The sequence below is a fragment of the Salmo trutta genome, chromosome 13 (genome assembly GCF_901001165.1).
Source record: "Salmo trutta chromosome 13, fSalTru1.1, whole genome shotgun sequence".
Classification (NCBI taxonomy): Eukaryota; Metazoa; Chordata; class Actinopteri; order Salmoniformes; family Salmonidae; genus Salmo; species Salmo trutta.
This window is the reverse complement of record NC_042969.1, coordinates 22,604,167-22,620,302: the sequence shown is the minus strand read 5'-3', so window position 1 is coordinate 22,620,302 and position 16,136 is coordinate 22,604,167. Positions and strand designations below refer to the sequence as shown.

Here is a 16,136-nt window from a genome sequence, read left to right as displayed (position 1 = left end):
ATGTGTACTGTACATTGTTAATGAAAACTACTGGGGTTCTAACAGTGCGTGTACTGTACATTGTTAATGAAAACTACTGGGGTTCTAACAGTGCGTGTACTGTACATTGTTAATGAAGACTACTGGGGTTCTAACAGTACGTGTACTGTACATTGTTAATGAAGACTACTGGGGTTCTAACAGTACGTGTACTGTACATTGTTAATGAAAACTACTGGGGTTCTAACAGTACGTGTACTGTACATTGTTAATGAAAACTACTGGGGTTCTAACAGTACGTGTACTGTACATTGTTAATGAAAACTACTGGGGTTCTAACAGTACGTGTACTGTACATAGGGTTTCTATGAGGACTGAGAGTTAATCCCCACCTGCCCTGCTATCTGCTATCTGTGTTTTCAGTGAGAAAGAAGCCTGCAACCTGTCCTCCTGGTCCTTAGGGGGCGTACTGTTTACAGACCAGGACCCAGGGCCTGATGAGAAGCAGAGGAGACTGCAGGGGGTTCCAGAAATAGGGATGGGTGGAGAGAATGGAGGAAGAGTAGGGGTGGGAAGGCTCTGCAGAATGAAATGTAGAAACAATGGGAATTCAGATCATGAAAATAATAGTAATCCCCTTGAGAATGCAGAGTTTTTTTCAACAGACTCCAAATTCTATCACTTGACTAGTCTTATGGAATGTGTGGTACAGTATTACACCACAAGGTGGCACACTTCACAACTAGACCTCATCCATACTGTATGTTCAAAGCTTTCTTTCTCATCACTCCATGTATGTTTTGAGTCCAGGTACATTTGACAACAAAGTGTCATTCAGAGGGTTAACTAGATCTCTCACCTCCTCTTCCTCCTCTTCCTCCCCGTCTCCCAGCAGCTCCACCACCAGAGAAGGAAAAACCCCCACGCGTCCGTCCAGTTCTCCCTCCCAGAAGCCGTCGTCCACCTCCCCCTGGCGGCAGCGCAGCAGCCTAATGACCGCCCCTTCTGGGAAAGACAGCTCCTCTAGACCTTGGCCCTGGTACTCATACAGAGCCCGTGCCAGACCTACACCACAGAACAGAGCAGACCAGAACCAAACACACAGACATCAGACTGGTACTCAAACAGAGCCCGTGCCAGACATGCGTCACAAAACAGACATGTCAGTAATACATGGGTAAACGTTGTCTACATTAATAATGATTAACAAGATGGCGACAGCATTACTAATGATTAACAAGATGGTGACACAGTTATATCAATGACGGCTTGAACCTGGAATTTGGCCACTTGTCCAAATGGTAGGAATCATGTCACAAACATTCAAAGGTGGGAAAGAAGCTTTCTGGTTAGTGATGATTCTTAAGACAGAAGAGCCCCTACTAACCCCCAGACTGAGGGGAGCGGCCCTGCTGCCTCTTGGAATGTTCTGATGAGGAGCCGGAACTGTTGAAGGACCAGTCCAGCTGGGGACAAGGGAAGCCCTGCGCCAGGCAGACAGAGGAGCCCTCTCCTGGTGACCACAGGAACTGCAGGTACCTCTCAGGGACGTAGCCAACCTGGCCTGCTGCATTACGGGCCTGGAGAGGAGCACACAGTCAGTGAGTGTCAATAACATGGCTTTAGGGATAGTATATTCAGGGACAGTTGGACTTCATAGATGTGTTAAGAAGATAGTATTATAGCCATTCAATTATGGAGTCTCGTTGGGTCAATTATGGAGTCTCGTTGGGTCAATTATGGAGTCTCGTTGGGTCAATTATGGAGTCTCGTTGGGTCAATTGCAACCAACAGGCTTAACGCGCAGCTGCAGGTTGGCGCTGGATTTCTTAAAAAGATACTAACGGGAGATTACGTGCACCAGCGTGTTAAAACAAACTTGCTTGCAAAAAAAAGCCACAAGAATAAACCAGAAGATCAGTTGATCTCCCGTTGTTACTGTGTCAAATGAGTTAGATACTGCACAGCTGGGTCTAGGTTCTCTACTCCAGGCCCCAATTAAATATCGACCTAACAGGAACATTGAAAATAGCAAGGCTGGTAATGTCACGCCCTGACCTTAGAGAGCCTGTTTTATTCTCTATTTTGTTAGGTCAGGGTGTGACTTGGGTGGGCATATCTATGTTTCTATTTCTTTGTTGGCCTAGTATGGTTCCCAATCAGAAGCAGCTGTTTATCATTGTCTCTGATTGGGGATCATACTTAGGCAGCCCTTTTTCCCACCTGTGATTGTGGGATCTTGTTTGTGTGTAGTTGCTTTCTGCACTGCATGTAGCTTTACGTTCGTTTTCGTATTGTTGTTGTTTTTTCCGGTGTCATTGTTAATAAAAGAAGATGTACGTCTACCACACTGCACCTTGGCTCATTTATGACAGGGAGTTTGAAGACAGTGATCGTAACAGAAGATCCCACCACCAAGTGACCAAGCAGCATGCCCAGGAGTGGAGGACATCCAGGACCTGGGAGGAGGTAATGGCAGGGGACAAGACCCTGCCATGGAAGCAGGCGGAGGCAGCGAGAGAGGAACGGCGACGAGACCAGAAATCAAGGAGATGACGGAAACCCGAGGCAGCCTCAAAATTTGGGGGGGGGGGCACACAGGGTGGCGAGCGGAGCAAAGGTGGGAACAAGAACCAACTCCCTGTAATTACGATGAGGAGTTGGTCACGGTTCAGATACCATGCTTTGCGGAGATGCGCAATGTGTCTCCAGTGCGCATCTGTGACAGGTTAAAGGAAATACTCATAGCCTGTTATACATTAAAAAGTATTAGTAAGTTCATAGTATGTGAGGATCTTAAAACATCTAAGGTTAAAAAGATCATGCATTCTGTATTAGTTGATAGAGATGGATAACATTCATATAATTGTGTTAAAAAGTTAAAACCCATCAAGTGTACAAAAGGTAAGAATTGTAAAAGGAATGTGTAAACGTTATATTGATTACTTTATTTTGTGGTGCCTAATTGAAGGGGAAAAGTGTTAATCTGTGATCTACTAAATGCTCTTTAATCCATGAGCCTGAGATCGATTGCTCTGGTCTCCACCCAAGTTCGCGGGGACGCGCGGTCTTTTCCTCATTACAGTAAAAGTTCTCATTGAGGAAACAATACCGTATCACTCTCGTGATTATTTCTCCCCTTTTTCAGGTATGTTATTGATGATAAAACAGAGTCATTTAAATGTAATAACTCTCTAACATGTCAAGAGTGTTTAAGGTGTGTCTTGGTAACATCTTGAGAAAGTTAGAGTTACGTTTGCAGAGTAATATGAGCCCTGCTCGGTTGCAGCTAAGGCTAGCTTCGTTCTGAGAGTAGCTGCCATTTTATGTCGATCGTGAATGAACATGTGCGTTGCTAATACGATTTTGCGGTGTTATTTGTGTAATGGTTTTTCAAACACTTTAGTGACTGTTGATAAATTAAGTTATGGTTTACTGAGTTAAAGCTTTGTGCTTGACAGTTAAATTGAAATGAGTGTATGTTTCAGTGAATTACAGAGTATACTGTTGTGACTTGAATAAGCCTTGTATCCTACAACACTAGCTCTTTCCTGTAGATCTGTTGTTTTGTAAAATGTGTTACTTTGGTAAAATGATTACAGTAAAAGTTTTCATTGAGGAAACAATACCGTATCACTCTCGTGATTATTTCTCCCCTTTTTCAGGGGCGTAACATTTTTGGAGGCTCCGCTGAGATGGCTGCTCAGATGTCCAGTTTCCACATCCTGGTCGCTGAATTCCGAGCCAGCTAAATCCCCACATAACAACTCAGGCAGGCTGCAGTGAGGAAAGTGTTGCTGTTCGAGGAGAGCTGGAAGTTGGTGGTTAAGTACGTGTCAGCTGAGGCCATTGATCGACCATCAGAGACAGTAAGGACCATCTAATTCAGAGTCAACTCCTGCACAGTAAAAGTTCCTCCTGTTCTGTCAACATGACGACCGCCTTGGAAGAACTACAGGAAGAGGTAGTAGGAGAATTGCGCACCCTGACTAAAGACAAGTTACTAGAGATATGTGATTTCCTTGACATCTCAGGCGAACAGAGAAGAGATGTTCAAGACAAATCCCGCATATCATTGATGACTCACATTATGAGGTTCCTTGAAAGAGAGGAAGCTGCAGAGTTAGAAGATGGCGGCATGTCGGAATTGTTGCTACTTAAAGACAAAATGACAGAGCTGATCAGTGGCATAGATAACAAAACAGGGCAAACTGACCATGATATTGAAACAGCCGGAACACATCACAGAATAGACAAACTGAGAACTGCAACCCCACAACAAGGGGTGGGAACTGAGCAGATTACTGCAGCCAAAGCCAGTGATTCTCTGCGTCAGCCCCAACCCCATGCTAATCTTCAGGTGAGCGTGCCGCTCTCACCCAGTGCACAGCCCAGCTCATACTGGTGCAAAGAGTTTAAAATTTCTGGTCAGATAGGTGAACCGGGCCAGAAAGATAAACTGATTTTTTCCAGCCTTGCCCATCAGATCGAGAATGGACTTAACAGAGGCTATCCTGAGGTAGAAATAGTAGACGCAGTAGTCAGGGCTATTTCTCCAGGCTCACAGCTACGCAGCTACTTGGAAGGTAAACCCCAGCTAACTCTTACCACACTTAGGTGTATCCTGCGTTCCCACTTCCAAGAGAAGAGTGCAACAGAGCTTTACAAACAGCTAGCTTCAGAAGCACAGCATAGCAAGGAGACCCCTCAAAGCTTCCTGATGCGCGTCTTAGATTTGAGACAGAAAGTACTGTTTGCATCCCAGGAGTCAGAATCAGGGCTTAAGTATGACCCTGCTCTAGTCCAGCGCATGTGTTTACACACAGTTCTTACAGGTCTCCAGAGTGACAGTATCAGGATAGACATGCAGCCTCTCCTGCTAGATAGCGAAACATCAGAGGAGGTTTTGCTAGAGAAGCTTAACATTGCTTGTGCTAATGAGATAGAAAGACGAAACAAAAGGCGGTTTAATGCCCCACAGCCTGCTACAACGGTAAGTGTAGTCCAGTTAGAAGATACGCCAACTGCAAAGTGTCCTGTGAAGGAAGCCAAAGCTAAGATACCCGCAGAACCGTTAACAGAGTTAGCTGAACTTAAGACAGGTGTAGCTTCTCTAAAAGGTCTCAGTGCAGAGATTGCTCAGATTAAGGAGACATTACAGCAGCCTGTTTCAGTCACTGCCTTGTGTCTATGCCCCACCTCCAGTTAGGAGGCCAGATAGGGACCCCCAGCCACCTGTTTCCCATCAGCAGTATTACAGCAACTACAGTCAGCCCCAAGCACCTGACCCTGCGCAGCAGCAATATGCACCTAACCTGTATACCAACCGCTCTGCTCAAGCTCCAAGGAGGTGTTTTGTCTGCCAGCAGGCCAGAACAGATGCACGCTGCACACACTGCTTCCGATGTGGGAGTGGAGAACATTTCCAAGCTGGATGTAAAATTCGGGGAGTCAGACCATCAAGAGAGGCCCCTTTAAACGGGGAAGGGTTACCGCTGAGGGACGAGTGTTAACCGTAGCTACCAAAAAGTCCCAGAAATGTGCAAATTGTGCCAGAGAAGATTCATTTGAGAACCTGAAACAATGTTCATCATGTAAAGAGACACTGTACTGTTCCAAAGTATGTCAAAACCAACATTGGACTAAACATAGGGAAAAATGCACTCACCTGAAAATTGACTCTACAAGTGAAAGGTTTTCCTGCACAGAGGAAAATGCCCACTCTGTACCATCCCTAGCTCAAGGTTGCCACCCCCGTAAGGTCACCTCGCTAGTCGGCAGACAGTGCCTTATTGAGTGTCACCTGAATCGCCACCACCTCCAAGCTCTATGGGACACAGGCTCTCAGGTATCGGTCATCGATGAACGATGGAAAGAGAAATCTCTCCCAAACGCAAGGCTGAGAGATGTTTCAGAAATCCTGGACTCACCTGATGGTCTAAGGTTGACTGCAGCAAATGGGACTGAAATGCCGTACCTGGGATGGATTGAAACAACTTTTCGGCTAGCCTCTGAAACTGACCAAACAAAGGAACTGATCATCCCAGTGCTGGTAATGAAAGGCTGTCACCTATCGCATCCCATCATAGGTTTCAATGTTATCGAGCACATCCTGACAATGACTGAAAAGACTAAACGATACAGTACAGTAAAAACAGCTTTCCCAAGCCTCAAAAGAAACAAGGTGAGAGCTTTTATACAGGCTGTTAGCGCAGAACAGACAGATGAATATGCAGTGAAAACCAAGAAAGAGAAGGTTGCTGTACCAAAACACAGTAGCATTCAGATTGAGTGCCGTATAGCTTCCCAGCCTTTCAAAGAGGACATGACAATGCTTTTCCAGCCAGACCTGAACCCGCAGTGGCCAGACGACCTTGAGTTCTTTGACACACTAGTCAGAGTCAGGAAAGGTGTTTTTCCAGTTGTCATGCTTGATGTCTCTAACCCCACTGATCACGACATTGCCCTGCTAGGACGCACAATAATCGGTACAGTACAAACCATTGACTGTGTTACCTGCCCAGGTCTTTGAAAAAACTGTCACCCCAGCCACAGTGAATCACACAAGCGTTCGAACCCCATGTACTGCTACTGAACAGTGGGATCCACCAGTAGGTTTAAATCACCTAACCGAAGAGCAGAGAGAAGTTGTTAGGCAAATGCTTAGAGAAGAGTGTCACTCCTTCTCCAGATCAGACAATGACATTGGCTGCATTGAACGATTGAAAATGACTATTTCGCTAAAGGACTCTGAACCAGTCAAGCGCACATACATGTCAGTGCCCAGGCCACTGTATCAGGAGATGAAGGGTTACCTTTATGACCTCATAGCCCAGGGCTGGGTTAGGAAGTCAAACTCTTCATATTCTTCACCTGTCGTGTGCGTTCGGAAGAAGGATGGGACCCTCCGGTTGTGTATAGATTACAGAGACCTGAACAGAAAGACACATCCCGACTGCCAGCCTATCCCTCGGGTCCAAGACATCATGGACAGTTTAGGTGGTAATTCCTGGTTCTCCCTTTTAGATCAGGGAAAAGCGTATCACCAGGGGTTCATCTCTGAAGAAAGCAGACCACTGACAGCATTTGTGACCCCATGGGGACTCTATGAGTGGATACGTATGCCATTCGGCCTCATGAACGCCCCTGCAGCTTTTCAGCGGTGTATGGAGGAATGTTTGGAAGGGCTCCGGGATAACATCTGCATTCCTTATCTGGACGACACGCTAGTTTTCAGTAAAACTTTCGACAGCCATGTGAATGATGTGCGAAAAGTTTTGCAGCGTCTCAGAGAGTATGGCATTAAACTCAAACCAAGTAAGTGTGATCTCTTTAAACCCCAGGTCCGTTATTTGGGCAGAATAGTGTCTGCAGAGGGCAGCCAAGTTGACCCAGACGATTTTGAAGCAGTAAGAGCATTGAAAGAAATCAGACCAGAGACTGTGGGCCAGCTCAGAAAAATGCTTGGTTTGCTCACTTACTACAGACAGTACATCAAAGACTTTTCTAGGAGGGCCAGCTGCCTGTATGACCTCCTGAAAGCAGATTCAGAGAAATTACCTCACCACCCACGGAAAACAAAAACAAAGAAAGCAAGTCATGTGGTGCCCTCAAACAAGCCAATCCTGTGGACTGACCAGCATCAACAGGCACTTGGACAGCTGATTGAGTGTTTGCTTCACCCACCAGTCTTAGGTTTCCCTGATTTCACTCAGCCATTTGTTGTACACACTGATGCGTCACACCAAGGCTTGGGAGCAGTTCTGTATCAAAAGCAAGATGGGAAGCTTAGGGTCATTGCTTATGGCTCTCGAACCTTAACAGCCGCTGAGAAGAACTATCACTACCACTCGGGCAAGCTAGAATTTCTAGCTCTGAAATGGGCAATCACTGATAAGTTCCGTGATTATTTGTACTATGCTCCGACCTTCACTGTAGACAGCGATAACAACCCGCTCAGCTACATTCTGTCTACTGCAAAACTGAACGCAACCACTTCCAGGTGGGTTGCAGAATTGGCTGATTTCTACTTACAATAAAGTACAGGCCAGGCAGAGAGAACGGCGATGCCGATGCTTTGTCAAGGATGCCACTGGATGTAGAGTCACTGATGGAAGAATGTTCTGAGGAGCTTCCACCAGACACCATTGCCGCCACGATACAAGCAGTTGAGGTACAGAAAGAGGCTGTTGTACCTTGGTCACTTTCAGCTGCATCTATGTCAGTATCAGTTGAAGGTGAGACAACCACTGCAACAATCAGCTCGATCCCAAAAGATGGGATAAGAGAAGCACAAGAATCTGATCGGGTCATCCGTCCTGTGCTCAATTTCAAACTGTCTGGTTCCAAACCGCCAGTTAAAGAGCAAAGGAATGCAGTCCAAAGACAAAATGCCTATTCAGGGAATGGGACAAATTGACAATAGACAGTGATGGCATTCTGTACAGAATCACTACAGCCCGCAAGCAGTTAGTTCTACCAGAGCAGTACAAAGGTAAGGTGATGGAAGAGTTGCACAATAACATGGGACACCAAGGTACTGACCGCACTGTATCACTAGTACGTGACCGCTTCTTCTGGCCATATATGCAATCTGACATCGAGCACTATGTGACTAAAACTTGTAGCTGTGTCAAGCAGAAAAAGCCAGCCCATGAAACAAGAGCTCCTCTGACAAACATTGTGACGACACAGCCATTTGAACTGGTATGTATAGACTTCCTTCATCTCGACAGATGCAAAGGGGGATATGAGTACATCCTTGTGATTGTTGATCATTTTACACGTTTCAATCAAGCCTACGCCACCACATCAAAGTCAGGTAAAACTGCTGCAAATCTCATCTTCAATGACTTTGCCCTGAAGTTCGGGTTCCCGTCCCGCATCCACCATGACCAAGGGGGAGAATTTGAAAATCAGTTGTTCCATCAGTTAAAGAAACTCAGTGGCATGGCGGGGTCCAGAACAACACCCTATCACCCGATGGGGAACGGTCAAGTGGAACGCATGAACAGAACAGTGTTGCAAATGTTAAAGACACTGACTGAGACACAAAAGTCAAACTGGAAGGAGTCTCTGAACAAACTGGTTTATGCCTATAACTGCACCCGTTGCGAAGTGACTGGCTATTCACCATTTTATCTTCTGTTTGGGAGATCACCCAGGCTTCCAGTTGATATGCTCTTTGGATTGTGCACAGAGGCAGGTTCCAGTAACCAGCGAGACTACGTGGAGAACTGGAAACGAGGGATGGAAGAAGCATATGCCAATGCAAATGAAAATGCTCAGAAAGCCGCTGAAAGAAGTAAGAAGTACTATGACACTAAAGTTAGGAGTTCAGTGCTACAGCCTGGCGAGCGAGTTCTGATTAAAAACCTGACACCAGAGGAGGACCAGGAAAACTCTAACTATGGGAAGATACAATTCACACAGTAGTGAGACAAATGGGTTCAGACCTGCCGATTTATGAATTGAGACCAGAAAAGGGTAGGGGACGCTCCAGGGTCCTGCACAGAAACCTGCTCATGTCCTGTGACCACTTCCCTTTTGAGACGCAACCAGAAATGACCAAAGATGACAAAAGTCAGAAAAAAAGGAGACATTAGCCTGAATCAGAGCCTCTAGATTCTGATGAAGACAGCGGTGATGAATATGACCTTCATCATGAGCCGCTACAGGTTCCCACATCTACAGTACCTGAGGGGAGGAATGCTGAACCAGCGAGAGAGTGGGAACACAGGCCCCCACCAGTGAAACAGACAGTTGCCGTGCCAGTCCCTGATACGCAACCAGCACAGCCTCTGGTTGAAAAGCGGCTGGAGGAGACAACAGTTAAAGACCGGCCTGCTGAGGAGATGAACTTGCCTGCTGAAAATTTGCCTGATGATCGTCCACCAAGTGCCTTTCCTTCATTAACTGCTGCTGCTGAACCTGAGGAACCAGCCTACCAGCTGCCACAAAGAGAGAGACACCCTCCAAGACGTATCAACTATGATCATCTTGGTATCCCTTCCTGCTACAGTATCCAGCCACAGCCACAGTTGTTCCCTGTCTACTCTGCACCAGGAATGGTTCCATGGCTGCCATCACTACAGCAATGTTACTTTCAGCCACCTTACATGTATGGGCTTCAGCAAACATGAGGCTACAGAGTTGACATGTTTGACCATGGACTACTGACTGATTTCACAGACTGTCACAAGAGACAATTTGCAGACTATGCATATAGACCATTAAAAGTGATGGACTGTTAATCAATAGTATGAGAAAAGACTGCTTATGGACTGTTTATACAGCTGGTCAACAGATATGGACTGTGGAAATAACTTGTTAGTTATATTTGAACTGTGACCCTTGACCTCTGCTCAAGTACTACCTTACAGAAGAGGATTTCCTAGGTCCAGTGCATACAGACTGTTGAAGAAGACAATGTGGTAATGTTGGGACAACATTTATTTTGTCGGGGAGAGTGACAGGTTAAGGAAATAATCATAGCCTGTTATACATTAAAAGTATTAGTAAGTCATAGTATGTGAGGATCTTAAAACATCTAAGGTTAAAAAGATCATGCATTCTGTATTAGTTGATAGAGATGGATAACATTCATATAATTGTGTTAAAAGTTAAAACCCCATCAAGTGTACAAAAGGTAAGAATTGTAAAAGGAATGTGTAAACGTTATATTGATACTTTATTTTGTGGTGCCTAATTGAAGGGGAAAAGTGTTAATCTGTGATCTACTAAATGCTCTTTAATCATGAGCCTGAGATCGATTGCTCTGGTCTACACCCAAGTTCGCGGGGAAATCGCGGTCTTTTCCTCATTACAGTAAAAGTTCTCATTGAGGAAACAATACCGTATCACTCTCGTGATTATTTCTCCCCTTTTTCAGGTATGTTATGATGATAAACAGAGTCATTTAAATGTAATAACTCGCTAACATGTCAAGAGTGTTTAAGGTGTGTCTCTTGGTAAACATCTTGAGAAAGTTAGAGTTACCGTTTGCAGAGTAATATGAGCCCTGCTCGGTTGCAGCTAAGGCTAGCTTCGTTTCTGAGAGTAGCTGCCATTTTTATGTCGATCGTGAATGAACATGTGCGTTGCTAATACGATTTTGCGGTGTTATTTGTGTAATGGTTTTTCAAAACACTTTAGTGACTGTTGATAAATTAAGTTATGGTTTACTGAGTTAAAGCTTTGTGCTGACAGTTATATTGAAATGAGTGTATGTTTCAGTGAATTACAGAGTATACTGTTGTGACTTGAATAAGCCTTGTATCCTACAACACTAGCTCTTTCCTGTAGATCTGTTGTTTTGTAAAATGTGTACTTTGGTAAAATGATTACAGTAAAAGTTTTCATTGAGGAAACAATACCGTATCACTCTCGTGATTATTTCTCCCCTTTTTCAGGGGCGTAACACATCCACAGCCGGTGAGTTCTGTGCCAGCTCCTCACACTTGCCGTGCGAAGTGAGCAACCAGCCAGGACGGGTTGTGCGGCTCAGCACTCCTGGTCTCCAGTACGCCTCCTCGGTCCAGGATATCCTGCGCCGGCTCTACGCACTGTGTCGCCAGTGCGCATTCACAGTCCAGTGCGCCCTATGCCAACGCCCCGCACGTGCCGGGCTAAGTGAGCATCCAGCCAGGACGGGTTGTGCCAGGTCAACGCTCCAGAACGCCAGTGCGCCTCCACGGCCCAGTATATCCTGTGCCAGCTCCGCGCACCCGGTCTCCAGTGCGTCTCCCCAGCCCGATACGACCTGTGCCCTGCTCCACGCACCCAGCCTCCAGTGCGTCTCCCCAGCCTGGTACGCCCTGTGCCGGCTCCACACACGAAGCCTCCAGCCACGATCCATGGGCCCGGAGCCTCCAGCGACGGCCGGCAGTCCGGAGCCTCCAGCGACGGCCGGAAGTCCGGAGCCTCCAGCGGGGGTTCCCAGTCCAGAGCCTCCAGCGGGGGTTCCCAGTCCAGAGCCTCCAGCGGGGGTTCCCAGTCCAGAGCCTCCAGCGGGGGTTCCCAGTCCAGAGCCTCCAGCGGGGGTTCCCAGTCCAGAGCCTCCAGCGGGGGTTCCCAGTTCCAGAGGCCTCCAGCGGGGGTTCCCCGTCCAGAGCCTCCAGCGGGGGTTCTCAGTCCAGAGCCTCCAGCGGGGGTTCCCAGTCCAGAGCCTCCAGCGGGGGTTCCCAGTCCAGAGCCTCCAGCGGGGTTCCCAGTCCAGAGCCTCCAGCAGGGGTTCCCAGTCCAGAGCCTCAGGCAACGATATCTACGGTCCGGTTCGTCAGGCAACGATCTACGGTCCGGAGCCTCCAGCGACGATCACGGTCCGGTTCCACGGAAGTGGGGGGAGCCTCAAGCGGAGCGGGGTCTGCGTCACGCACCGGAGCCTCCACTGAGAAGAGATGCCCACCCGGACCCTCCCCTATAGGTTCAGGTTTGCGGCCGGAGTCCGCACCTTTGGGGGAGGGAGGTACTGTCACGCCCTGACCTTAGAGAGCCTGTTTTATTCTCTATTTTGTTAGGTCAGGGTGTGACTTGGGTGGGCATATCTATGTTTCTATTTCTTTGTTGGCCTAGTATGGTTCCCAATCAGAGGCAGCTGTTTATCGTTGTCTCTGATTGGAGATCATACTTAGGCAGCCCTTTTTCCCACCTGTGATTGTGGGATCTTGTTTGTGTGTAGTGCTTTCTGCACTGCATGTAGCTTTACGTTCGTTTTCGTATTTTGTTGTTTTTCCCGGTGTCATTGTTAATAAAAGAAGATGTACGCCTACCACGCTGCACCTTGGTCTCATTCCAACAACGGATGTAACAGGTAATGAATAAATATTTATTGAAAGAATATACACTATGTATGCAGACACCCCTTCAAAATGGTGAAAACATTATTGTTGTCTATCAACAATGACAAGCCACCGGGGTCTGACAATCTGGATGGAAAATTACTGAGGATAATAGCAGACCGATATTGCCACTCCTATTTGCCACAATAGTAAAGACCCCTTTACTGGCTCAAATAGCTGACCAATCAGCCTGTTACCAACCCTTAGTAAACTTCTGGAAATTGTGTTTGACCAGATACAATGCTATTTCACGAGTAAACAAATTGACAGACTTTCAGCACGCTTATAGGGATGGGACACTCAACAAGCACAAGCCCTTACACAAAGGACTGATGATTGATTGGCTGAGAGAAATTTATGATAAAATGATTGTGGGGGCTGTCTTGTTCGACTTCAGTGCAGCTTTTGACATTATGATCATTGTCTACTGCTGAAAAAACATGTGTTATGGCTTTCACCCCCTGCTATAATGTGGATAAAAAGTTACTTGTCTAACAGGTGTTCTTTAATAGAAGCCTCTCAAACTAATCCAGGTAGAATCAGGAATTCCCCAGAGCAGCTGTTTAGGCCCCTTGCTCTTTTAAATTTTTACTAACGACATGCCACTCACTGACTTTGAGTAAAGCAGCGTTTATATGTATGCGGATGACTTAACACTATACCCGTCAGCTACTACAGCGACTGAAATTAATGCAACACTTAAAGAGCTGCAGTAAGTTTCAGAGTGGGTGGCAAGGAAATAATAGCCCTAAATATTTCTTAAAACTAAAAGCATTGTATTTGGGACAAATCATCACTAAACCCTAAACCTCAACTAAATCTTGTAAAACATAATGTGGAAATTGAGCAAGTTGAGATGACTAAACTGCTTGGAGTAACCCTTGATTGTAAACTGTCATGGTCAAAACATATGATACAAACAGTAGCTAAGATGGAAGAAGTCCATAATAAACTAGGGCCTGTAGGACATGCCTTGTGATCGTGTTGTTAAGAAAGCATCCAAGGGCCAGCCGGTGCTGCCCTGTTCTGAATCAATTGCCAATTTTTTGTGGCACCTGACCACACGATCTGAACAGTAGTCAAGGTGCGACAAAACTAGGGCCTGTAGGACCTGCCTTGTTGATAGTGTTGACAACACTAAATCTATGTCCTGCTAGAGCTGCCCTGGTCAATTGTAAGTGCTGTTATTGTGAAGTGGAAACGTCTAGGAGAAACAACGGCTCAGCGAAGTGGTAGGCTACACAAGCGCAAAGAATGGGTACGCCAAGTGCTAACCTGTCTGGGGTTATGTGGGACGATTTCGTCCCACCCTACGTAACAGCTACTGGGAATTCCAGTGGCTGCGATTTTTGAATCGTTAGAATACTATAACTTCAATTTTCAAACATATGACTATTTCACAGCTATTTAAAGACAAGAATCTCGTTAATCTAACCCCCACTGTCCGATTCAAAAGGCTTTACAACGAAAGCAAAACATTAGATTGTCAGCAGAGTGCCCAGCCAGAAAAAATCTGACACCCATTTTTCAAGCTAGCATATCATGTCACATAAACCCAAACCACAGCTAAATGCAGCACTAACCTTTGATGATCTTCCTCAGATGACACACCTAGGACATTGTGTTATACAATACATGCATGTCTGTTCAATCAAGTTCATATTATATCAAAAACCAGCTTTTTACATTAGCATGTGACGTTCAGAAAAAGCATAACCACCGCAAACTTCCGTTGAATTTACTAACAGTTTTGCCTAAATTACTCACGATAAACGTTCACAAAAGCATAACAATTATTTTAAGAATTATAGATACATTACCCCTCTATGCACTACGATATGTCCGATTTTAAAATAGCTTTTCGGATATGAAGCACATTTTGCAATAATCTAAGTACATAGCCCGGCATTACAGGGCTAGCTATTTAGATACCCACCCAGGTCAGCCTCCACCAAAATCAAATTTCCTATAAGAAAAATGTTCTTACCTTGCTTGTTCTTCATCAGAATACACTGCCAGGACTTCTACTTCAATAACAAATGTTGGTTTGGTCCCCAAATAATCCATCGTTATATCCAAACAGCGACGTTTTGTCGTTGAGTTCTAGAATGCTTTTTCACGGTCCCGAGCATGGCGCGTTGGCTTGTCAAAAATGTCTAAATATTCCATTACCGTACTTCGAAGCATGTCAACCGCTGTTTTTTAAAACCAATTTTTATTGCCATTTATGTCGTAGAGAAGTGATAATATTCGACCGGGAGTATGCATTGAGCCTAAACAGCCGAATAAAATTTCTCCTCAGAAGCGACTCATGCCACGCGCATCATTGAAAGGTCCTCCGAGCAGCCACTTACAAAAGGCGATAATATGTTTCAGCCTGAGGCTCCCTCGTAAACCTTCAGGTATTTCCCGGGCTCTGAGAGCCTATCGGAGCCCTGGGAATTGTCACGTTACAGCTAAGATCCTTACTTTTCAATAAAAAGAGGTAAGACGCACGGACTCCTTGTCAGACAGGGTACTTCCTGCTTGAAACCCTTGTCAGGTTTTTGCCTGCCATAGGAGTTCTGTTATACTCACAGACACCATTCAAACAGTTTTAGAAAATTCAGAGTGTTTTCTATCCAAACCTGAACAATAATATGCATATCTAGCTTCTGAGTTGGTGTAGGAGGCAGTTAAAAATGGGAACATATTTTTCCAAAATTCTCAATACTGCCCCCCTAGCCCAGACAGGTTTTTAAGCACGTAGCACGTAAAAATCATCTGTCCTTGGTTGCAACATACACTAGCGAGTTCCAAACCGCCTCTGGAAGCAACGTTAGCACAAGAACTGTTCATCAGGAGCTTCATGAAATGGGTTTCCATGGCGAAGTAGCCGCACACAAGCCTAAGATCACCTTGCACAATGCCAAGGGCCGGCTGGAGTGGTGTAAAGCTAGCTGCCATTGGACTCTGGAGCAGTGGAAATGCATTCTCTGGAGTGATAAATCACGCTTCATCATCTGGCAGTCCGCCGGACGAATCTGGGTTTGGCGCATGCCAGGAAAACGCTACCTGCCTCAATGCATGGTGCTAACTGTAAAGTTTGGTGGAGGAGGAATAATGGTCTGGGGCTGTTTTTCATGGTTCTGGCTAGACCCCTCAGTTCCAGTGAAGGGAAATCTTAATCCTACAGCATACAGTGACATTCTAGACGATTCTGTGCTTCCAACTTTGTGGTAACAGCTTGGGGAAAGGCCTTTCCTGTTTCAGCATAAATAACCCTGTGCACAAAGTGGCCTTCCCCCAAGGCCAGTCAAGTTCTTCCACACCATCTCG

General features: G+C 45.8%; 2 protein-coding genes across 5 annotated transcripts in view; one reads left to right on the top strand and one right to left on the bottom strand.

The window, feature by feature from the left end:
• The window catches only part of LOC115205457 (F-BAR and double SH3 domains protein 1-like), a 28,426-nt gene that overhangs the window by 11,129 nt on the left and 1,161 nt on the right, over positions 1-16,136 (bottom strand). For 3 of the 4 annotated variants that reach the window (XR_003880617.1, XR_003880618.1, XM_029771449.1), the window contains exons 3-5: positions 1,367-1,559; positions 839-1,044; positions 372-558 (exon numbers count right to left, since the gene is read on the bottom strand). Coding sequence is in view for 2 of the 4 variants with exons in the window: in XM_029771449.1 (XP_029627309.1) it covers positions 372-558; positions 839-1,044; positions 1,367-1,559 (586 nt within the window). In the remaining 2 variants the exon portion in view is untranslated. The remainder of the gene's footprint in view (positions 1-371; positions 559-838; positions 1,045-1,366; positions 1,560-16,136) is intronic. The other variant, XM_029771450.1, reaches the window with a different exon arrangement.
• LOC115205456 (uncharacterized) lies at positions 1,497-5,398 on the top strand. Its single transcript, XM_029771448.1, has 2 exons — positions 1,497-1,580; positions 3,645-5,398. Exon 2 carries the CDS (start codon positions 3,911-3,913, stop codon positions 5,186-5,188), a length of 1,278 nt encoding a protein of 425 aa, XP_029627308.1. The 5' UTR covers positions 1,497-1,580; positions 3,645-3,910; the 3' UTR covers positions 5,189-5,398.